At 41.8% G+C, this 25,409-nt stretch overlaps 1 protein-coding gene across 1 annotated transcript; it reads right to left on the reverse strand.

Annotated features, from left to right (window-relative positions):
- Positions 1-4,250: 4,250 nt before the first annotated feature.
- Positions 4,251-24,950, reverse strand: Fh (fumarate hydratase). Its single transcript, XM_060364734.1, has 10 exons — positions 24,767-24,950; positions 22,633-22,767; positions 20,192-20,302; positions 18,040-18,216; positions 15,197-15,379; positions 12,550-12,715; positions 10,709-10,912; positions 8,930-9,057; positions 6,783-6,936; positions 4,251-4,442 (listed from the first exon to the last, which is right to left on the reverse strand). Exons 1-10 carry the CDS (start codon positions 24,887-24,889, stop codon positions 4,300-4,302), a joined length of 1,524 nt encoding a protein of 507 aa, XP_060220717.1. The 5' UTR covers positions 24,890-24,950; the 3' UTR covers positions 4,251-4,299.
- Between the last annotated feature and the right edge of the window lie 459 nt (positions 24,951-25,409).

The following is a 25,409-nucleotide window of genomic DNA, read 5'->3' on the forward strand; positions in this document are numbered from 1 at the left end:
ACCAGGGCCCTGTAGCATTATTTCTACAGTATTCTTTTTGGGGTTATACCTTTTAAAACAAGGTCTTACTCTGTAGGACAGCGTGACTTCTAACACAAAATTCCCTTTTCTTGATTGATGGATTCCCTTTGATTGATGGATTCATAGAGATGGGCCAGCAACCCAAATCAACACAGCCAAATACATAACTGCTCTACAACCAGAATGGTCAGAATCTATAGGCCTTTTCACAATGGAGGAGAGTCTGCAAAATGACTTAATAAGTGTCTTGTGATTAAAAGCCAAGGGTTTGAGAAGCTGTGAGAGACTGGAAGAGAACAGGGACAATGCAGAGCTAAATGCAGCATGGAGACCTGGGGAGAAGGGAGAAGCACAGCAGGAGTGCTTAGCCCCCTTTGTCTTTTTTATCCTTATTATTTTGAAGTTTGAAGAAAAGCTTGCAGTTTAAATAACAATTCATTTCCCAGCCTTGACCACTGTACTGTGGTCATGTGAGAAGTTAGCATGAGGCAAAGCTGGGTGAGGGATACACAGGAGCCTTTCATCCTGGCCTCTTAACTTCACTGTAAGCCTAAAATAGGAGAGAAGAGAAAGGTTTAAAAAATAAACTAACTAGAAATAGCTAGGGGTGAGTGAGGCAAACTCCAGGATGCTAGTGCAATAGCTGGGAAAACTGAACTGGATGAAGCTAGCTCAAAGGAAGTCTTTTATCAAATTTTTCATGTCTAAAAAGAAAAAGAATTAAAAGAACCATGATTTAACCCAGAGCAACTGAGAACTAAACACCTTGGTTTTCTACTCTGGTTTTCCTGCCCAGGATGCTCATTCCTATTCTAGAGTAATAGACAGGGAATAAAATGCCACACACACCAATATATGTAACAAGAGCATATCACATGAAATGTTTACTATGTCTGCCCTTTGTGACTGTAAGAAAAAAATGAATCTTGTCAACAACAAAGAAAATTACATTTATACTGCAATCCCAGAAAACAAAGATCCAGTGTTGAAATGGGCTCTAGGACTTACAAAATGGCAACTATGTTTATAACGTCAAGCCACAAGGGAGCTGGTAAACACGTGTGTTAGCGGGGAATGATGGAAAGTGCCAGCAAAAGTTCAGCTGTTCTGTGAATGGAAATGATCCTGAGAAAAGACTATCTTGCTTTCCCTGCCCATGGTTATTTGCTTTGACTTCAGAATAATGTGCCAACCAGGATGCCCCCATTAGATCTGCATAGAGAACACCTGTAAAGAATGCTAATTATATTAGTTTGCATCCTGATCATAAAACACCCAATGGAACTCCTTAAAAGACGAAGGGATTTACTTTAGCTCACTGTCTCAGAGGATTTAACTCACCATGGTAGAGTAAAATGTTTCATGCCCAAACAGTCAAGGCAGCAAGAGAGTAAGGTAGGAACTGGGGTCAAGTGTCACCTTCAGTGGCCTGTCACTAGTAAGCCACTTCTGCTGGCTTGGACCACCTTCTAAAGGTTCCTCAGACGCTCAAAACAGCGCCACCTACTGGGGATCTAGTGTTTAAAATGTGAGCCTCTTCTGATGGGCATTTCCAATGCAAACCATAACAGCAATGGTTACCTGAGTTGTTTTCAGGAAGACTGAGACAGCTCAAGTGGGTTGCAAGTAGCAGACTTTCACTTGGACTTGCACAAACGACATCAGAAAGCCCAACAGTGCCCTCTTAGAGCATGCTGATGCTGACATTTTGTGATCACATGTCCTATGCAGCACCTCAGTTTGCTTCTGCCTCTGCAGGCCATTTATGGCTTCATTTTCCCCCATCAGTCAGTCTTCTGTGTTTTCTCCCACACATATCCCCATCTTAGTTACTTTTCTCATTGTTATGACCCAGTATCTGACAAAAAGCAACTTAATGTTGGGAATCAATATATTAGCACCAGATTCAAACCATCAACCGAGATAAAAGTTAGTCCAGAGACCTCAGTGTAAGACATGAAACATTAAAACTGCTAAAGGAAAACAGGCAAATGATTCCAAGACACAGATATCGTCAAAAACTTTGTAAAAATGACTTCAATAGTATAAGAAATAATCTCAAGAATTAACAGATGGAATTACATGAAATCAAAGTGCTTCTGCACAACAAAAGAAATAATCACCAATATAAGGAGACTAGCTACAAAAAGGGATACTTATTTGCTGCTTGTACATCAGATAGATTACTATCTACAATATATAAAAACTGCAAAAATTACACAGCAAAAAGTCTTTTAAATCATTCAATCAATAAATGTGATAGTAAACAGGATAGTTCTTTCAAAGAAATACAAATGGCCACTCAATATTTAAAAATTATTCAACATCCTTAGCTACCAGGAAAATCAAAATTAAAGCTGCTTTTAGCACCAGTGAGATGGTTCAGTGGGTAAAAGTGCTTGTTGTCAAGGTTCATGACTCAGTGAACTCAAGGCTCTGAGTTCAGCCCTCAGCAGAGGGGCTCTCCACAGCAGTTTAGGCTACACCTTAACTAATGCTTCTCTGCCGAAAGTCTATTACTACCATGTTTCTTTCCATAGCCCTTAAAGTCCTGCAGCTTACATGACACCAAAATCAGTACTACGTGTGAGACTTTTATGCCTTATTCCAAGTTTAGTTGCCAGAGTGAGAAGTAGCCTTGGTCCCCTCTGGACCATAGCTACTGTGTATTGGCTCTGTATCCCAGGAGCCTTCAGCTCAGTGATGCTGGTCGCTCATTAATCACTGCTAACTCTTCAGTTCTGGTTAACCAGCATCCATTGTCCCAGCAAAGCCAAAAAAAAAAAAAAAAAAAAAAAAAAAAAAAAAAAAAATTGCTTCTATAGCCTCTTGATGCAAAATTCAACATCACATCTGACAGTTTAGCTTCTACATCAACTAGCAATGAAGGAAATGTCCCTACTGACCTGCCCACAGGCCAACCTGATGAGGGCAATTCAAGTGAAGGTCCCTCTTCCCAGGTGTGTCAAAGTGACAACTGTCTCAGCCATCGTAAGAGGGAAAAAAGGAGTAATGAAATACATGTCACATAGGAAGAGAAGCAGAGATAATGTGGGGGAAGAGAGGAGGCGAGGGACAAGGGAGGGAAATGAAAAGAGTGTAAGTATGATGTATGTATGAAAATACAGTAAGGAAATTTAGAGTGCTAATTGAAAATTTATGTGACATAAAAAGATGTTATAATATACATATGCCTGTGCTACCATGCTCATCTTAGTCTTATACTCTATTTATTCTTTTAATCTTATACTCTTAAAATCTGTTACGTATCTGCAGTTTCACCCATTTCTCTTCAGCGAGCTCAGAAAGCGGAGGCAGGCACTATGCTGGGTGCTTCATTCACGCATACAAATTCGGGACAGTAAGTATGAAATGTGCGCTATCAGCTGCACTGTAATGGTGAGGAGGTGAGTTCTACAGAGAACTGCCCAGAAACCTGACTAGCAGGCATAAGGTAGAATTTAACCACACCAGTCAGTCTACCAGCTTCCTGTCTTCCAAGGCGTCTAGAAATTGGCACCCAGTACCAAGCTCTTCTCCATCATGGCATCTTTGCTTTCAGTGGTTTCCTTCCATCTTCCTTCTGGTTCACTGCCTATGCTCCTTTGAGCTTCAACTCTCACTTCTCAGTCAATATGATAAAGAGCCCAAGTTACTGACAAACACGTACAGCTCTCAAGAACCTTCTTTCCTAAAGTTCTTCCTCACCTGACTGAAAAAAGGCAAGCACACTTACATCAGGCCCTTAAAGAGAAGCCTCCTGCAAGAATACAGTGCAGCAACACAGGAAATGTGTCTCCCTTCATCCTCAGGCTTTTCATTCTAGGCAGCACAGACTTATGGGTGATGTTTGGTACATCCTTACTCAAAAGGGCGTGGCCAGCTTATGCTCTGGGAGCACAGGCAAATTCAAGCTGGTTAGAGACATGATTTGTGAATTGATAACAAGTACTTTACTATCAAGTTGTTAAAACCAACCAACCACCAAACACAAACTAAATCTCTTTTAAAATTGATGGCTCTTTCAAAAAGCTTATGAAGTGACAAACACAAATATTCAAATATCAAAGGTTTGACTATGTAAGTCATGTATTTTTGTTTTTCTTTTCTACTCACTGAGTTTACTGTGGCCCTGGAGCTTCATGCAGATGACCAATATGCTAGCTACAGATGCTCAAATCTATATAGTTTCCTCTTGAATGTTCCCATTTTCATGTAAAAGCACACAGTTGTTTTTTAAATTTCATATAAGTTTATTTTAATACAAATTTAATTAAATCACTTTGGACCCAGCATATCCTTGGGTTTTACCCACTCATCAAACTGTTCTGCTGTGAGATAGCCGAGTTCAATAGCTGTTTCCTTTAAAGTTGATCCTCTCTTGTGTGCAGTCTTGGCGATCTGAGCTGCTTTGTCATACCCTGAAGAGAAGACACACAACATAAACATTAGTAGTGAAATTTTTCTAAAATAACAGGCAACCATCATTTACTTGATATTGATGTTATAGGCCTCTTATAAAGTAGAATATTCTACTTTAAAACTATGTAAGAGTTAGCCAGGTGGTGGTGGCACACGCCTTTAATCCCAGTACTCAGGAAGCAGGCGGATCTCTGAGTTTGAAGCCAGCCTGGTCTACAGAGCGAGTTCCAAAACAGCCAGCTACAGAGAAACTCTGTCTTAAAAAAAAAAAAAAAAAAAAAAAAAAAACCCTGTGTATGAGTGACCAGCCAACAACTATTATGTCTTCCATAAAATACAACCTTAATTTTCTTAGGAAATAGATGTAAGCACACCTCATTCTATCCAAGATTTGTCCTTATGTTAAAATGGACCAATAATTGGGAGAGAATATAAAAATTGATAATAAAGCACTAAGACATAAAAATCTACACTTGGGTACGTTGTCTTTCTAAGGCAGCAATAAAACGTTAAAAGTGGCAGGCGTGCAGAACAGACAGCTATTTAACAGGCAGCTGTCGGGCCTGCCTCCGGAGAGAGAGATGGGAAGTCCTTGTGGAGGCAGGAGCAGCCAGACTGAGAGACTTCCAGCAGGCCTGCTTCCCATGGCCCTGCTCTTCTGGACACTCCACCACACTGGCTGCCATTCCCTGCCATCTGCTTAGAAAGTTTTAGCAAAAGTATGGATTTAGACAAAGGAACCCAGGCAGCTCAGGCAGGATGGTGCACTGTAATCCCAGCATCCGGACATGATCACTAGGCTCAGCCTGGTATACACAGCAAGCCCCTGCCTCAAAAATGAAACAAAAGATCACAGTTCTCAAGGTTGCTTTGACATTAAAAACTGGACATTTACAAAAGAAAAAAAAAATAGAAAGCAGAAGCAAGGACAATGAAGTCAGTGATGGAGGACAAAAATAAAACTTAAGCCAGAAGACTATGACCAAAGGGACAGGCCTGCTGAGGCAGGATGGAAACCAGGCAGTACAGTGGCACATGTCTGGACACTCCCATCTCAGAACTGTACTTGCTCTCCTTCATTCATAGCTGACTCTATGGGTGCTCATGGTGCTGACAAAGGCATGGAGCAACCACAGTCACCTGCAGGAAAGGTATTCACATTCAACTCTTGGGTCAACTTGTCTTCTGAACTTATGTGAGGATGACAACCTTGTTTGTGGGCTCACCAGCACAAAACACTGCTAAGTACCAGCCTTGTGCATCATACGGCCACTGAGGGCCTGGACCAGGCCTTACTTAGCCAGTGACGTGGTTCCTGGCAAGCTCATACGGCTCATTTGCCAGAGACATCACTTTGGGTGGATCTCTCCTCACAGGGTCTACGAAATCTCCCCAGTCTTTCTTAGACAGGGTGTCAGCAGCACTTGGAGTGTTTCTCACATGAGCATTTGGGGTTGCTTTGCACCTTTCCACTTAAAATACTGATGTGTAACCATTTTAAATGAGTCAAGTCATTTTACCAACTTTGTAAAACAAAAAACAAACAAACAAAAAAAATCCAGCCCCTAAGATCAGGACTACAGAACATTCTAAAGTGCTAACTGTATCATGCCACACAATTACGCCATTACTCATTCTACAGCAGCCCCAAGCCATCTTCTTGGCAGAGGGAACCACACAGCAGAATGCAGTGGCTGCCTCCACCTGTGCAAGCCAGAGCAGATGCCTTAATGGGCTGAGCAGTGGTGCCAGTTAGGCTGCAATCTAAGTCTACATTAAACAGTGACAATCTGAAAAGGACTAGGAACACAAAGGATAGTTTCAGGAAAAGTATCTCGTTTTCTCATACCTTTTCCCTATCAGCATCAAATGTGTTGCTTTTCTCTTTTAATTAGTAACATTCCATATTTGAATTTGATAAAACAAAATCAAAGAACTACATAGTATCTAGGAAAAGAAGAAACCTATGAATCCATTTGCTGCTGGTAATCAGGCAGTGCCACCTAGTGACACTAACAACAGAGAGGCTTACAGATAACCTTCCCTGGTCGTTTGCATACAACACCAGGCATCTGAGTCTATTAACATGAAGTGAGGGCTGATGTGATGGCTTAGTGTGTACAGGTGCTCTCCACCAAGACTGGGGCTCTTGAGTTCCATACCACACACCTACACCGTAGAAGGAGAGAACTGACTCCTCAGAGTTTCTCTGAGGTCAGAGAAGCAGTTCTCTGGGAGTTCCCACGGGAGACACACACACACACTTTTCTAAAAAAATTAAGTTTTTTTTTTAAGCTTTTAAATGCTGCTTTCAAAATGGCATTACCCCCCAAACTTACCTATATGTGGATTAAGAGCTGTCACCAACATTAAAGACTCATTCATTAGCTTGCTGATTCTTTCTGTGTTGGCCTGGATCCCCACCACACAGTTCTCTGTGAAGGACACTGAAGCATCCCCCAGAAGCCTGGCTGAGTGCAACACATTCTTAATCTGTCAGAGAGACACAGAGGGAAAGAAAGAAGAATCACTTATGAGCCTCAGTTCATTTTGTTTTGCTTTTGTCCAATGACATGCATTATTTGATGCTCCATGCTGGACATGTATATCACTCTAACCAATTCTGCAGAGTAATACTCAAGGAAACTAATAAGAACAGGAGGCACTGGGGACAAAAAGTTACAAATCTAAAAATGCTAGAAAAAAACCTAAGTGTGAGTAACTGACACAAGACAGCACATGGCCAATAACTAATACAAGACACGGCCCACAGTGAGGGACAAACATAAGACAGCCCATGGTGGATAACTAATATAAGCCGTGGTGGATAACTAATATAAGAGCCCATGGTGTCTACACAAAACAGGAGGGCTGTGCTATGGCCACTGTCCAGCAGTCCTACCTGTCACAGAGGAAGTGGACAGCAGAAATGGATAAAGACTCATCTATGCAGGGGAAAGAGCAGCAGAAGCAGATGCTAAATTTTGGATTCTCTGTTTTATGCTTAATAGAACAAACATTCCAGGATCATTTTAACATCACATGATGTTTAAGATCATATAAAACCAACAGGTACATTTAACGACTGTTTCTTTTGAGTAACACTTCCCATATATACCTGTCTAAAACCCACAAAAGTCTGGAAGCTGTACTTCCACGATGGATTCTAACAGACGCTAGACAGTAAAGCTTAATTTGATTCTAATGACTCTTGTAAGTCAAATATCTGGATTTTCTAATTAAAGACAATTTTTTTTTTCAATTAGGTCTGCTCCCACCCCAATGTCTGTCTTGTCTGTAATGGCTGATGCAATAGTTTTACTTTATGCCTTGAAAGACTGCATCTACCAGTTTTTTCTCATCTTCACCTTTACAAAGAAGGAATAAGATAAAATGGTATTATTTTAAGACGCAATAAATGATTAAAAATCTAGAAATTCACAGTTGTTATACATCTGTATACGTTAGGCAGTTGGCACTATTTGTTGGAAATATGGCATTGATGTGAAGGTATATAGAACTGAAGTTCACTTTGGCCTGTCTTTCATTTACCAATCCCAACAAAATAAACACGCCATGAAGGCAAAAACAAAACAAAACCTTATCATGTTTATTGTTTTATTGTGAGCATCTAATATTGTGTGATCCAAAGTGAAACTTAAATGAATCTACTAATAGTCATTTGAATATTCTTATCAATTAGACTTTATACCACAAACCAGCCTCTAGTGTGTTTCAGATACAGTACTGTACATATGATGGACTTAACGGTGACTCAGCTTGGCTGTCTGAAGCTCAAGAATATGCATACAAGAAGATACCATGTTGTTCCACATTTGCAATGATGAAGGAAATAGAAGTTTGGTGGACAGCTTTTTCCAAGGCACATGGAAAAAGCACAAGTAAATTAAAGAAAGCTTTGTTGTGGACAGAAAAAGTGCTGAAGAAATGGAGAGAGGACCAACATGGTATCCTAAGAGAATGGGGATGTCCATTAACAAGGCAAAGATGATGTCTGAGAACAATGCAAGCAACGTGAAGGACCTGAGGCTGGACCAGTGTTCAAACCATGAAAGAAAGTGACAGTGAGTCAGTCTTTCCTAACCAAGTCTGAAAGCATATGGCACAAAGCTGCAGAATGAGCAAAGGACAGGGCTGTAAGGGAGGTATACTCTTAAAGCTAAGAAGCCTTGAACTGATTTCTAGGTGCTGGCATCCATTGTAGTAAGAGACAAAGAAGTTCTGTCTTCCAGGTTTCTTTTTTCTACTACTTAAAAGAGCAAACTGTCAAATCACTTGAGCTGAGTAGGGCTGCAATCTACTATTCCAGGTTATTTCAGAAGGACTAGGATACACTTGGCTTCCAGTTGCTACCTACACCACACAACTACCTTCTGTGGGAGTTCCAGAAATCTTGAGGAAAGACAAGAGCATTAGCAATTGGTCTTCAATCAAAAACTGCTAAAAATTAAAACTGAAAGCTTACCATCATTGGTTTAAAAACGTTCAACTCAAAATGTCCATTGCTGCCTCCAACAGTAACAGCAACATGATTCCCCATGACTTGGGCTGCAACCATGGTCACTGCTTCACATTGAGTAGGATTCACCTTTCCTTTGAGAAAACCAGTGCAGAATCTCATCAAATATATCCATGGTTTCCCGTATCACTTTAGACTGTTTTTATATCAGTACAAGGAAGAAATCTAACGTTATTAAATAAAAAGACGTCAAATTGAGCAAAGTTTAGGCACAAGCTATGATTCTAGTCACTCAGCAGGCTAAAGCAAAAGGATTCCAAGTTCAAGGACTACCTGAGCTACTGAGTGAAGGCCAGCCTAGGCAACTTAGTGAGTCTTGACTCAAAAAGTATAGAGTTCTAGGGATACAACTTTAAGACATGGAATACATCCTAAAAACAGAATACTTGCCTAACATGAGGGGAGGGGGCCTGGGTTCGATCCCCAATATCACAGACACACACAAAAATCAAAGATCTATTTACACATGGTTTTCCATTGTTATGGTTGTTTGTTTGTTTCCTATGTGGGCATTTACGAAACCAGGCACAAAATACACAGTTAGAAAGACATAGACTCTACCCTCCTAGAGGGTGGCAGCTAAGAAAAGAGCTGGCAACATCAATAAACAAGGTCCATACAGAGAAGGCTGGCTGGACTGTATTTACCACCCAGGTCTCCAGGGCTCCAGCTCCTTTAAGAAGCCCAAATCCAAGCCACACACAGCAAAGTCTTCCACCCAGCAGAGAGAATGCAGTGGAGCATGACCCCCTTTGACTGTGATGTTCTCATTTGTCTTTTCTTTTGGAAACATTGCTTTGCTTAGTTGCCCTATCAGGCCTGAAATAATACTGGTAGCTTAGTTTGTCCTTGAATTTATAATCTTCCAGCTTCAGCTTCCAAAGTGCTAGGATTAACCATCCGCACTGCCACACCTGGCTCCATTTCTCTTTTTAACAGTTATTTTAAATTTGCAATCAACTACGCCTATGTGTCATCTTTCAAACAGTAGTGCAAATCAAACTCTTCTGGTCGATGCACATACACAGCCCATATATGACACACACAATTAAGAAAAGTCTAGTGAAAGCTTTGTCCACATTCTAAACAACAAAAAGTCACTCTGTAGTGTTACTACAGGTCAGCTGGCCTGCAGAGGGGCCTCTGTGAATCTTGATGCTGTTATACACATACTGCCACCTCAGCTACATGATCAGCAAGTCTTCTTGGTCCCTCCCCCATGTGAGGCAGCAGTAAGAAGCTGAAGGGGTAGAGCCCAATATCAAGATAGTTCTCCAACTAAAGTCAACTCATTAGTCTCTCCCTAAGCAACTGTTCACCCGACTCTATTCACTTCCTAGACCGACTCCATCCAGTGTCGGTCCCTTGGATTTAACAGGACAGAATCTGAGGCAAAGCATGACACATGACTTCCGTAGAACTCATATTTATTCAACATAGGCTAAGTGTTTTACTCTGGCGTTTTACTCTTGACTTAGACTTAAGGTCAACTACACAAAGGTTCCTCAAAACATCGCTAACTCAAGTCATTTATTTTCCTGACTCGGTAGGTGACACAGCTTAAAAGTTCTGCAAAGATCCATATGGACACCGTAGAACAAGTGCTGCTCACACCCCCCCCCACGGCTTCAGGAATGGCAGAAAGTGAACAGACATGTTCTATGCTTGCAAACCCCTGGGATATAGTCAAATTCCAGCCCCAGAATTTATCAGCTATGTGCTTACCTGGCATGATGCTACTCCCTGGCTCATTTTCAGGCAAGATCAGCTCTCCCAGACCTGACCGAGGACCAGAACCAAGAAAGCGAATATCATTTGCTATCTTCATCAAACTGCATGCGGTTGTGTTCATGGCTCCACTAAGCTCCACCAGTGCATCGTGAGCGGCCAGAGCTTCAAACTTATTCGGGGCAGTGACAAAAGGCAAACCTACAGGAAGGAAAACAGCTCCGAGAGTGAACAGTGAAGAGTAAACATGCTTGCCAGCCATAAGCAAGTTAAACAAGGTCCAAAAAGGCCAACACAGAGCAAATTAGAACCGAGGGGTGGGTGCACATCTCAATGACACTGCTTGCCTAGCATGCCCAAGGTGCTGGCTGAGTTTGAGTCCCAGTACTACAAACGTCTATAAGTCAATAATAAATAAATAAATGCAGATTTTTCACTTGAGGGAAATGCTTAAGAGTCAAGCTGTGTCCATACTCCTTTACAACAACCTGAAGGGCCTCTTAACATGACTCTTTAACAAACACATGAATACCAGGCCTCACTACTCTTGAGTAAGGATAAGAACTGTGAAATTCACTCTGCTTTTTGTCCACACTCCAATCTTATACGACTGTTCAAAATCTCTGTCTATTCCAGTCTGTTCTACTGTTGAGAAAACAGGGAGCACAGATAAGCTATGGTCTCAGTCCACCCATCCCACAAACAAAGATTCTGAAATCTGTACTCTAAATCCGAATACAGTTCCTTTCTATTAAAACGTGGTTTAAAAAAAAAAAAAAACTTCAGCTAAAGAACAGCAAATGTGAGTGCCCAGCCACAGAAAGCACATACATATCACCCCTACCCCAAGGCTCAAAGACATCTCAGAGAGAAGGCAGGAAGAATGACTAGCTAGAGGATGGGGCGAGAGATGGGCAATGCTGTCCTTGACATGGCATGGCTACTGCTTGTGTGAACTCACATCGGCTGTGCTTATCTCATAAGATCAAGCCAGTTAAAAATTTCTGCAAGGAGACCCCTCCTCCACCTGAGGCGCTATTGGCAGGTGTTGGCTGCTGGAGGAAGAAGAGCCATTTTTCTTTGGGGATGGCTACTAGCGGCTTGCCCGTACCCCCGTGGATAATTTCACACCCACACACACATGGGCAGGGCAGCGCAAACTGAGCTTGAGAGTATATACTGAGATAGGGGAGGACTTGGAATTGGGAGGGAGATATGTTTGGGAGTCTAGATGGGAGCTGAATATGGTCAGGATACATTGTACACATATATGATATTTAAAAAAGAAACTAAATGAATATCCTAAAAACTCACCTATTAGCCTGTGATATGTATTTTATAGTTACCAGTACCCCTAACTTTCTGGTTAACATCTGCATCTTAATCAGTTTTCTGGACAAGACAAGCTGGTTCTAATAATAACAAATTATTATTCAGATTATAGTACTGTACTAACGGGAAGACAGTATTTAAAGATGTTAAGGCAAAGAAATCTCACAGAATGACATACAAAAACTAAGCTTACAGCACACTTATCACATAAGTTTCTCAACAGTCAACTGTTTCTGCTTTCCTTGAAAACTACTTGAAACAGCTTTGAAGAAAAAGGACTGAATACAACCAGAGAGCAAACAAAGCTACCGTGTAAATCGCATGCCTATAAACTCTTATATGGAAGCCTTTAAGAAGTAAAACAAACCTAACTACTGAAACCAACACCAGCCGGGGGTGAGGGGAACATGTCACTAGGAAATTTCAGAAGAATTCAGCCTCGAAACATGTAGGAAATGCATACGCTGATATGAAGAAGGTGAGTAATGACGCATGTGGTCCCCCACCTGTGAGTGCGGCCACTTTCGCGGCCACCTTTTCTGCGAAGCCAATCCTGGTGTTGAGGCCTGTCCCAACGGCAGTGCCCCCAGCAGCAAGCTCATAGATCCTTGGCATGGTGGCTTTTATCCTCACCATCGCATACTGGATTTGCTGAACATATCCACTGAATTCCTGACACGGAGAAATCACAGTAAGAGCAAATTCCTAGCAGCATACAACTTACTCTAATGGCACTAACAGAAGCTTTTACAATGTAGTGCGGAATATTAAGTTATATGCAACTTAATGTGAATTCATTAACATAATGAAGTAAGAGGAAGGGCTACAACTCTCCAAGATACAACCATGAGAATAGTTAACATGTAGCTTTGTTTAAAACCTAAGTTTTAACAGAGTCAAGAAAACAGCGCATGAAATGACCCTTTAAAAAGAACAGTTCCACCACATTAAATTCCTGTTCTGTCCACAATCCACCCAAAGAGCTGATCTTCTCCCCCACTTTTTGAGTATAGCCCAGAGGAAAAAAAATAGCAAATAGAACCCAAAAAGGGGGAAAAAAAAGAAAAGAAAAGAAAGCAGAAGTATTTTCCATATAGTTTCAGCTTAAACTCCCGAGAGGAAACACAAGAGGCTACTTTACAGGGAGCTGAGAGTGAAACACCTCATTCAACAGTCTGAGAAGGCTACAGTGAAACAGGATCACAGTACCACTGTGCACTTTAATTCTGCTGTCAGCATCGCACTGCTTCCCACACCATGTCACTTTAAAGTAACCATCAATTTGTCTGTCATGTTAATAATTAAGCAGGGACAAAAAACTTATGCTCAGCCAGGGGCAGTGGCATACACCTATAATCCCAGCACTTGGGGAGGCAGAGGCAGATCGCTGTGAGTTTGAGGCCAGCCTGGTCTTCAAAGCGAGTCCAGGACAGCCAAGGCTACAGAGAGAAACCCTCTCTCAAAAACAAACAAACAAAACAAAACAAAACCCCAAACAAACAGAAAACAAAAAACCTTGTGCTCTTATTATTTTACAGTTGGCCATATCTGGGGAAGCCACGATACATAGTTAAACTAAGTCTTTTCTCCTACCTAAAAATACTGAAAAACTAAATACTTTTGATTAGGATTGGGGTTTCTATATATTGGGGTTTCTATATTCTAAAGAAAACATTTCAAAAGGCAGATCTAATTTATGAGATATTAACTTTTTTTCATTCTCTCTCCCCCTCCTTTTCCTCCCCTGTAGTATGTGCACACGCACACGCGCACACGCGCGCACACACACACACGCACACACGCGCACACACACACACACACACGCACACACGCGCACACACACACACACACACACACACGCACACGCACACACACACACACACACACGCACACGCACACACACACACACACACGCACACGCACACACACACACACCAGCTCTATGTAGAGAATGCATTTTAAAAACTGCAAAAACTCAAAAAACAATTCCAATCAAAACAAATATGTTTCTCACTAAGTAAAAAAGAAAACAGAATGGCTGTCATGATTAAGTGTGATGACACCATTCAGGAGATTGAGACTTGGCTCAAACGGATTTTTAGTATAGCGGCTTTCAATATGCAACACTCAAAAAAACAAAATGAAAAAAAAAGATAAAAAGTAGGAACCAGGAGAAACAGACTGCACATATTTTTCCTTCTTAGAAATTACAAATAGAACTAAGAGCTAATGATGTAAAGAAAATGGCAAAAAAAGACAATTTTTATCCCTTCATTCACTTTTTGCTAAACCTCTAAAGTATTCCTCCTTCTCTCTGTAAAAATTATGGTAAACAATGAAGCATTGTTTATTATTTGCCACAGAGAATCCACCCAAGTGGGCAGCAATCAAGTTCCCACCCTCACCTAGTTTTCATGAAAATACTGTCTGGTAACTACCAGTCGATATTTGGCAATGGATGGCTATCTTTTTATACATAAACTATACATATTCTACCTCCCAAACTGGAGTGTGAGCTGAGACAAAACTGTTTCATAAATTTCCTTTGGTTTCTTTTTAGTTCACAATATTAGATCTCCCTTCAGCTGTTGATACAGAAACATAAAAATGCTTTTTGCTACCCTGAGAGGTACTCCTCTTCACATACAGTCAAAGTAATGTTAAAGGGTAAGATGGGCCTCACATAATAACTTTAAAACAATCTGCTTTAAATAAATAACTTCTTAATTTACGTTAGGAGAGACAGATGAAGCATTCATAATAATGGGTTCATGAAGACATCTGCTATATACTGGAGATGGTTCTAAACACTCTTTGTCATTGAGCTCACTACAGCCTCACAACCATGCATTCTCCCTGCTTTACAACCCAGAAAAACAAGGCTCAGAGAAGTTAAGTAACTTTCCCACAGTCATAAAACTGCTCTACATCAAAGCAAAACTTGAATCCAGCACCCAACAGAGCCCAGCTGACTGCTAGCATATTCTGATCCTATGTGTATACTATTAAAAGTTGTCCACTGGTTAATTAAGAAAATCTACCACTGACCTTTGTTGTTATGAACCTGGCCTTTATTTAAAAGGCAATTTTGAGGGGAAACACTAATAATTTGTTCAGTCCCAAAACTGAGCAAAGTGAGTCATACGCCTGTACCTGCCCAAGAGTAAGTGGGACAGCGTCCTGCGTGTGTGTTCGCCCGATTTTGATGATCTGCGCAAACTCTTTGGATTTTGCACTGAGTGCATCATGTAGCTTCTGTAGTCCGGGCAGTAGGACCCCGTGAACTTCCATTGCAGCGGCGATGTGCATTGCTGTGGGGAAGGTGTCATTCGAGCTCTGTGGGGAATTTTTCAAAAGAAACATAAGATGTTAGCTCTTGGAGGTCAGGAAAAGGGACTTCAAATAAAACCAATTAGGTGACTATTCAAAATCCAGTATGTACAGTACTCAGTGGTGTTCATATGGCAAGTAATAGGTCAATCGGTGAAATTAAAAGCAAGTTCCTAAAAGGAACATACTCAGGACTGTCTCATACACAAGTATATTGGCCATAATACATATTATAACCAAGCATGCGAAATCCACTATACATTACAAGTGCTTCCTAAAAAAGGACAGTCCACATAGGAGTTAACAAGCATATCTGAAAGCAGAAACGTGTCCTAGAATGCCATTCCTATACAAAACATTTATTTAGTAAACTTTAGAAAAACTCCATGAGGTGGGAAGCCAAAAAAAAAAAAAAAAAAAAAAAAACAAAAGCCAAGCTGTCAGATAGCATGACCTGCACAATATTTAGAACTTGTGAAACTTACAGCTAGGTGTGTACACTGCTGTCCTTGTACTTTCACGGCATGATGTGATTTTAAAATACATTTGCTATTTACATATTTCAACTGTTTCTTTTTTTTTTTTTTTTCAATGCAGTTTATTCAGGAACCTTGAACAATCATCGGACCCTGGGGAAAGCCAGCCCACAGCTTAAATAGCCTCTGGGTAGCCAACCCCAGCGTGCCACGTAGGCAATGCAGATAGGTCCACATACATGGAAGCAAGCCAGATCCTCAGCCTTAGCCAAATGTGGAGTTGTTCCTGACAGAGACACAGAGCACTCACCATCGGGAAGGTGGAAGGCGGAAACCAGCTCCATCTTTAAGGCGCGGCATTACGCAGCTCTCTACAGTTCCCCCTTTTTGTTTTAGACTTATGGCAACTACCAAAGCACTTCCAGAGAAAGGAACAGTCCAATGACCATCATGCATCACCCACTTAAACCTAACCAGCATGCATTCAGTCTGGGACTCCTGTTTCCTACCACATCATTCTGAAGTGGACTTCAGACTACAAATTATGTTTAAAAAAAAAAAAAAAAACATATTTAAAGGTAATATTGAGCTTTAAAAGTACCTTAAAAATAAACTGTATAAAAAAACTTTGCTTTTAACACTTAAAAACATATTAGACCTAGTACCCAGGATCCTAGGTTTTTTGGTTTTTGTTGTTGTTATTGTTTGTTTGTTTATTTGACTGTTTCCAGGGATGGAACACAGAAAATATATGATGAGCTTGATGTCTTGCACTAGACTTGGATAACTTACTATGCATACTGGTGTGGGTTCAGAGGAAACAAAAAAAAAAAAGACAGTAGCATACCTAAAGGACACAACTGAGCACGGTTTCCCACACTCAGGCAATCTCAGTAACTTAAACACAAAATATATGGTTTTAACTGAAGAGACAGCAAGCCACTGTGAATTTATAGCGCTAAACACAACGAATAAATAAATGGACAGCAAGGCTTCCTTACAGGAAAACTCCAATTAGTAAGTTAAAAAGAAAGAAAACTGAGCAGTGTGGTGGTGGCACACGCCTTTGATCCCAGCACTTGGGAAGACAGAGGCAGATGGATCTTTGTGAGTCCGAGGCCAACCTGGCCTACAGAGCGAGTTCCAGGATAGCCACAGCTACACAAATAAACTCTATTTCAAGAAAACCACAAAAAGAAAGAAAGAAAGAAAGAAAGAAAGAAAGAAAGAAAGAAAGAAAGAAAGAAAGAAAGAAAGAAAATCACAGCAGTGGGCTCAGTGGTTGAACAGCCACCTGGTATCTGAGGTCTTGGATTCTATGCCCAGCACGGCTGACAACTAAAAGGACACCATAAAACAAAACAACAAAATACCCAACAATAAGTCAATAGGTAAGATCCCCTGACAAACTCTCTCCTTTTTAAGTAGAGATTATTTCCAGTCTCAAGGTACCTCTGATAACTTCTGCAGTGAATCTAACACACACCCAGAAAAGTCTACCTCTCCTCTAGACTGATGCTCCAGATGTGATGCCAGGAATGGGGCAAAATGTGACAGATATGACATGATGGCAAACATAATGGTGCTGACACCTAGCAGCAGCTCTTTACAAACAGTGTAACATCAGTGTAAGTCAGGCTGCAATGAGAAGGGCCTGTCACTTATGGGACAGTGCCCCTAAAAGCTCACAGCCTCCATCTACACACCAAGTGAAGGCACTGTGACTGTTACAGACTATATATCCACAACCTGAACACTCTCTTGGAAACCTAAACTTAAAAGTGAAAACTCAGTGGAGAACTTGGGAAATTGTAAAAGAAGCCTGTTCAAGAGTACTGCGCCCACAGCAACTTCTGAGTCCCAGTAACTGAAGCCAACTATAAAGGCATTAGCATTACAGGAGGGTGGTCACAGAATAAAGAGGACTGGATTATCTTTACAAACCTATTTTGAAATAAAGGATGTTTTAAATAACTGAATCAATAAAAATACATACACACCCTAAACCAAGATGCCCTAACAGTGACTGTCTTATCAAGTTCGAAACAGCCATGATTCCAGGAAGAAAAAACTTAAGTCTTTTCTAGTGAAGAACAAAAGCTGGACAAACTCCCCATGCTTGTCTTAAGAGGACCATGTCTGACACACTTATCAGTGTGTCCCTATAATGCAGAGAGAGCAAGCACCCACCTGGCTCTTATTAACATGGTCATTGGGGTGCACAGGCTTCTTGCTGCCGAGTTCACCTCCTAAAATTTCAATGGCTCTATTGCTAATGACCTCATTTACATTCATGTTTGTCTGGGTTCCTGATCCAGTCTGCCACACCACCAGAGGAAAGTGATCATTTAGTTTACCTTCAGTTACCTGTAGGAAAAAGAACAGGCACAGTTAAGTCTGTTTAAAATGAGGAAAACTAGGCATTTATTTAGCTATTTAAAATTACCATGACTGAGTAAAGCTCTGCTTACAGAACTATTTTAAAGATAGTTGGTTGTTTCATATGCTAAGTGGCCTGCTAATAGCTTCAAGACAGTTAAAGACAGCTGTGGCAAAATCCTAAATATCTGTGGCATCATGTTTTCTAATTATAGTTACTTTGAACAAGAAACTTTATATATTCTGAATGGTGACAATTTACTGGCCTCAAATGAAAACTGAATGAAAGCCCTTTTTCCTGTTTTCCTCTGCTGCCTACGGCAGTACAAGACCACCTGTGAGGTTGCTAGGGTGATGTCTTCACACACATTTATTGCTGTTGCTCAGCAGGCACATCCAACAGATGTTACTGCCACAGTCAGCAGGAAAATTAACCAGGGGCACAATAATGTGTGCCTTCTAACAGCTACTTCACTGCACAGATGTCCAACAAGCAGCAATGGCCAAATGGGAAACACTGCCCAGAACTGCTCCAGTTTCGGTCAGATTTCTCTTTTAGATTTATTAGTTATTTTGTGCACAGGTGTGTGTGCGTGCATGTATGTGTGTGCGTATGTGTGCATGTGTTTAAGTCACAGGACAACTTTGTACAGTTAGGAGCTCCTTCCACCTTTACGTGGATGCTGTAAATCAAACTTGGGTTCTGGGGCCTGTGAAGCAGGAACCTTTCTTTACCCCTACACTTTACTCACTGCCCCTCTGAGAGTTTCAACGTCTCAATTTATGTGGTAGCTTTTAAATTGTAGGCTTCCTAACACAGTGAATACTTAACTTCACTATAAAACGACTAACTTGGAAGATGAAGATGCATTTGAGAGCTCCATTAGCTTAAGTCACTGTCTCCTTTTCCAGGTCTATGAACGGAAGCAGTCATCTGTCTAGAGCACAAAGCGAAGTCTGGTTCCATCCCAGATCCAACGCTCCTGCCCTTGCCCCTCCTCAGCACTGCTTCCATTCCACCTGCAATGGGTGTGTGCTTATGAAGGACTCAGTTACCGTGGGCTCCACCCAGAGTCATCTACTCACAGGATAAAAAGGGTTTTTTTAATGTTTTAAAAGCTGCGCTTGTACTCAGCATGTCTATCTAATGGCCTGGAACAGACCTTAACAAGTGTTACCCAGCATTTACAGTATCAGCTTGTGTCCGCTGCTACAAGGAAGCAAGAAACAACTTAAAACACTTGACAGGGGGACACCAGACTTTATTACATAGTTTACAAAGGAACCTCAGCATCTATGCATTCTACTACCAACATTGAGGGGTTGGGGGCTACATAGGAAAACACATTTTCTGTCCATTTTCTTTTTCTAAACTTTGAAACTTAAAATCATAAAGTATATTTTAAAGAATGTTCCTCTGTCTAGGATTAGGCTCTGTTCTAAGCCACTTTTAGGAACTCGTTTCTATTACTGGTAACATAACTAAGGTAACTGCGTTATACACACAGCTGTTACGACCTGAGCACTTCCTTTTCATCATCATAAACACTGTAAAGGCAACACTTCAAACATAATGTTTCAACTCATCTCTGACCACTTCCTCAAGACAGTGCCTAAAGAGATTATATTCTCGAGATGTACAACCAATTAATCAACTAATTTGAAAAGAAATCATTTATTCGTAAGATGAAATACCCAAAGTTAAAACTATCCCTTGTTTTTCCTTAAAACTATACACATCAACAGAGACTTAAAAAACATAAAATGACCCAGAAGGGTCACAGCAAGATGATTTGAACACCGCATTAAATCCTCACTGAGTAATACTAATAATGCTGCCACTCTACCTTGAAATTCATTAACCCAAGTTTTCAGAGCGCCCCTCCCGCAGGCAGAGCTTATCATAACACAGTGGACCTCTCAGGGCTTCCGCCACTGTATAAACACGCTTATCAGCTCCTACCTCATCTGCTGCCTTTATTATTGCACTAGCGATCTTTGGATCAAGACCATAATCCTCATTTACTTCAGCAGCAGCTCGCTTCAAGATGCCAAAAGCTTTAATGACTGGGATCTAGAGTTAACCAGAAAAAAAAATTGCAATTTTAGATAATAAGCATGAAAACTTTATGCAGACATAAAACTCATAACAATGCTATGATCCATAAAAATTTAGAAAAGAGAAAAATTGCTTAAGTGTATACTCAACAGAACAGAAAAAAAAATAAAGTTTGTATCTATGTATACATATCTACAGCCAAAACACACATGCACATACAGAAATGTTCATATAAAAACAGTACCAATAACTGCTCTTCATGGATGTATACTATAAAGTATTGTGTTAATTTATGTGGTATATATTAAAATAAATAGTACTCAATCTTCCCCCTCCTTACATATTCTCTCTCATCATTTTAAACTTGACCTCAAAACAACCAGAAAAGCACTGGAATTTCAGGTGAGAACTATACCCAACTAGAAACTTAAGTTTTCAACATGAAAATAGATGGGGACTTGAATCATCACCAAAGGCCGAGTGACACAACTATCTGGATGGCTGACTGAGTCTAGTGTTGACAAACCCATAAAAATGAAAAGGGATCAAAGGGGTCAGAGCAAAGAAAGTTCTGTTACACGGCATCAAAATAAGAAGCACCAGGTATACCATGGGAGGAAAGGGGGACCGTGATATTTATCCTTAAATTACTCAAGCTTGAAGTTGAGACTCATCACCTCTCTGCCCTTACAGGAAGCTTAGATGTAACAGTCAGGACAATGATTTAGGGGTTAACTCTCCTTCGGAGCTTAGGTGCAAACACTCGGTTCTAATCATACCAAGCTCAAAGGACATGGCTTTTTTTTTTATATAACAAAACTCAGTGACTAGTCTGATAGCTCACTGTCCATGGTCTCCAGAGCACCAGCAGCCATGCTCCCTCCCTCAAAACCAGCTGGAGTTCACTTCCTTGTTCCGAGAAGAGGAAATATGAGAATATCTGGGGCTCAGTCACTACCTTAGGCCACCCAAATATGTATTCAGACTCTGTGTTTAATTCCTTGTCAAGGACACCATCAGCAACGTTGACAAAGAGTTTTCTTCAAGAGTCTGCTGCCATCATAAAATTCTGGAAATTCCTCAGGATTCAGTGTGGAGGCCTAAAAACCAGTTAAAATGTGGAATTAACAGTATTTAGGATAAAAGAATCCTGGGAAGATAACTAGTACACAGTGTCTCACCAGATGGAGCCTGGCTCCTTCCAGGCCTACCTGTTCCCTGCACTGACCATCTTTATGCCCCAGTGGGCTCTGAAGGGTAAGATGCACTTCACCAACTCTTCCCCCCTGAGTATCAAGATGTATCCTACAGTCAGTGACATATCACAACTCCAGTTGTTACCTCCCTTGGTGCAACACATTGTGAAATCATCTTACTTGTGGCATCTAGATTTAACGGAATGTGTCAGAGTTGTCTCGTTACGTTATGTACCAAACTAACACTCACATATGCCCCTGATGATAGTACTCTGACGTGTTTGTGTAATGTGCTATCTTCTGGAAACTAAACTGTAAAAGAAAGTATATTTAAAGATAACCGGATCTTTAAAAAAAAGAACTTGAGTAATGAAATAAAAATGTTTAACAGCTACGGAATCCACACACACACACACCCTTCAAACGTCCCATCTTGGTCGTCAACCTGACCACTTTTGGAATCAACCAAAATCTGAAGAGCTAGGCACACTGTGTACGATTTTCTGGCGGGATCATCTGAGGTCAGAAAAACCTAAACTAAATCTGCACCACTCCTTCTGCTAGCTGGCATGAGAAACAACAACAAGGAAGCTTTTGCTTTTTGTCTGCTTGCCCTCACTCTAACGGGCAAGTTCATCTATCCTGTTGCAGAGACACCCCTTCGCTGGCTATTAGAACCTATTTCTTTAGGATTACAATGTAGACTGAAAACTAGCAACTCCAGAGATTCCCTGGAACTCAGGCAGCAGACTGGAACCACTGAGACATCCAGTGTTGTGCATGGAATGGCTATCAGATCCCTGGTCTTTACACTGGGAGACAGGTATTGTTGGACTACCCAGACCACAGCCTGTAAGCCACTCTAAGAATCCCACACCCACACATACATACCCACACCCACACACTATTACTACAGTCCATGAGCAAGCCATTTAATTATGATGGCTAAAAGTCCAAAGTATTCAGAAAGCCTTGGCTGAAAATTACAGCATTCTAAAACTTTAAAAGGCTCTTGGCATTTTAATAAAAGAGAACTCCTACTTAGAAAGCTGGCTTTCTCATAAATTTACATTTTAATTTTGTAAAATATTAATACGCTTGTGTGAATCCAGCCTTCTTCTAAGCCAACATCTCCACAAAGCCACTTACTGGCATACGTTCTGTCGCACCACCAATCTTAAAGTTCATTGTAGATCTCACAGTCTGGGCACCATAATACTTATCCGCTGGGACCTTCAGTTCACCGAAGGTGTCGTATTCTATACGGAAGGAATTTTTGCTTGCCTAAAGACAAGGATAAGGCATTATTTTACCTTGATGAAAGCAAACAAAATCTGATCAGCTGTAAAGAGAAAAACATAAGTGCTGGCCCTACCATGCTATACCACACCCCCAAACTGCAAATCAAACCTTCCTTCCCTAAACTGCACCAGGGGCTCTGACCCCGAACCTTCTCTACAGCCTCCTGCTTATTAATCTTTGCCAACAGCCTTTAAATCCCAAGTATATGGACCACCTTGTTTACAAGGCCCCAAACAGAAAGAAGGCAGTCAACGGCTCATCAACACCTCCATATCACGCACTTCAGATGAATTTTGGGGTGTTCTTTTAAATAACAGGTAACCCAGGGCTTTCAGGGTTATGAGAATTTCTCAACACCAGAGAACAACTCTGAACAAAATCAACAGACTAGCTGGAAATGACAAGAGGGTTAAAGGGCAAGAAATGTCCTTGGAACCAGGGAAAAAGAAAAGTATGTTGATTCTATTTTCTGACATTACAAAACCCTAAGAACAGGGAACTGCTGCTTTTTCACATTTGCCAAGATGGATTTGCTCCATTTTCCTGTTCCCCTAAACTATACATCAAAACGAAGAAACACAGTCTTCCTTAAGAGATTTTAAAGTGAATTAAAATCACCAGCACAGAGTTTCAGGAACTCTAAGCAGCCTGGACTTTATAGCTTCGTTTCAAGACTTACGTTATTGCGATGTGTCACTCATGCAGGTATGTGTGTTTGTGTGTGTGCTCGCACGTGCATGCGCACACATGTGTGTCACAACTATTGCAGATTCCCCTAAAGCTGAAGTTACAGGTGGGTGTGAGCCACTGGGCACACATGCTGAGAATCACACACTCCTGTCTTCCGCAAGAGCAGCAAATGCTCTCCACTGGTGTCCTCTCCCCCAGCCCCAAGACTTTGTGACTTCTGGTATAGAGATGTCATACAAGTTTCTTGAAGTCCAAAGAATATCTTGGCCCTTTCAAGTACGCTAGAGGGGGTGTATTTAATGAGCAGAGAACTACACAGTGTTTTCCCAGGTTCAATCTTGATAAGCCCCTGTAATTATCTCAATTTTACCTGTAGAACCTGAGACACAAAGACAACCTACCTGAAAGCAGCAGCAGGACTTGAAATTACACCTCACACTTCGCCTAGCGGTGGTCTTCCTAACTAGTCCCTTCTCAAACTTTTTTTTTTAATGCACACTCACAGTTTAACACTTTCTAAGGCACTCTAAAGAGCAAAGGGGCTTAATGAAGCATGCCATACCTTGGACTTGGGCCCTTAAGCTCCTTAGTTATCTTTCTGAATACAAAATACTGATTCACCTACAGTCCGGTCCTATCCAGTCTCCTCCGGCATGCGTTGGAGCACTCACGTTCATAAATACACGTTTATGGAGTTGAGAGTTGTACAGAAGTTGTGGGAGAAAACACATGTAACCTCACAAGCCATGCAGTCAAGTTCGTAAGAAATAAGGCCTTTCCGTTCAGAAGACACACTAGCTTCATCCACTTTGGGGACTTGAAAGCAGGGAAGTGCCCCTCGGTGCCAAAGAACCAGAGATGAGGTGTCCCTAGACTAGCGGAGGGCTGTGTCCCGCCAGCCAGGGCCTGCTACCTGGGCAAGCAGGGGACTCCCCCTTTCCCCACATCGTCCCTGTTGCCGCACCTCCTGCATCCATTCCTGAACCCTAAGTCATCCCCTGCTACTAAACCTGCATCCCAACATCCTCGCCCATGCACGCACTGGCCCAGAGAAGACTGTCCTGGGCTAAGCGCCTTTGCAAGCGCAGGCCTGCGGCACATCTGCCCAGTCGCACAGCCTCCCCAACCGTAGCCCCAGCGGTGCGCGCATCCCCATCGCAACGGCTGGAGGCAGCGACCGGGGCGGAAGGTGAGCGTACGCGCTGGCGCTGAGGCCCGGCCCGCGGGGACACCGGGGACACGCTGACGTGAAGGTCACGCCGGAGAAACCCAGCCCGAGATGCCCGCTCACCATTCGCGCGACGTTCGGGACACACCGCGGGAGAGGGGCCGCTCCCCCAGGGACTGCAGCACTGGCGGATAGAGCCTGGAAGAGGCGACGCGAGCGTGCGAGGAGACGGAGTGCGCGGTACATGGTGCTGCCGTGCGTGGGTTGAAAGCTGAGCCCAAGCCACGCCCCCCAGTGGACGTCAGAGCCCGACCACGCTCACAGCCAATCAAGCGGCTCAACCCGAGTTTGGAGGCCGGAACTAACGACGGTTGGCCAATAGTAACTGAGGGCACAGAGTGACTTTCCTGGGCGTGTTTTCTGGACTGTTGGAAGTCCTCAGGGTCATGGGTAGCTAGTGGGGAAGGAATTATGGGAAAAGGGATGAGGCGGGAGGGCCTGTGTTTCTGCAGTATTTTAAGTGTGGCTGCCGGGAGGCGGGGTTACCAGCTGGTGACGCCTGTGGTACCAAGTCCGTCAAACAGCCTAGAAAGAACCTGTTGTCAAGTTATTATTTATCATGCAGTCAGCCATGATATGAATCCGTTTCTTTCAAATCCTAGCTTTCTAGAAGTTTTAGAAAGTGCGGTAAATTTAAACAAGTTATTCATGGTCTCAGCATCTGCGGTCATCACCCCTTGCTTAATGGTCGTTTTGGAGTCTGTCG

This window comes from Meriones unguiculatus, chromosome 11, assembly GCF_030254825.1.
Source record: "Meriones unguiculatus strain TT.TT164.6M chromosome 11, Bangor_MerUng_6.1, whole genome shotgun sequence".
Lineage (NCBI taxonomy): Eukaryota > Metazoa > Chordata > Mammalia > Rodentia > Muridae > Meriones > Meriones unguiculatus.

What these genes read in the sequence shown, in the direction of transcription:
- Fh (XM_060364734.1), bottom strand. Translation starts at nt 24,889, where the DNA reads ATGTACCGCGCACTCCGTCTCCTCGCACGCTCGCGTCGCCTCTTCCAG. An exon ending in TCCCGAACGTCGCGCGAATG is followed by an intron (nt 22,768 to 24,766) that starts GTGAGCGGGCAT and finishes CCTTGTCTTTAG; the next exon opens with GCAAGCAAAAATTCCTTCCG. An exon ending in GTGCGACAGAACGTATGCCA is followed by an intron (nt 20,303 to 22,632) that starts GTAAGTGGCTTT and finishes GGTTAACTCTAG; the next exon opens with ATCCCAGTCATTAAAGCTTT.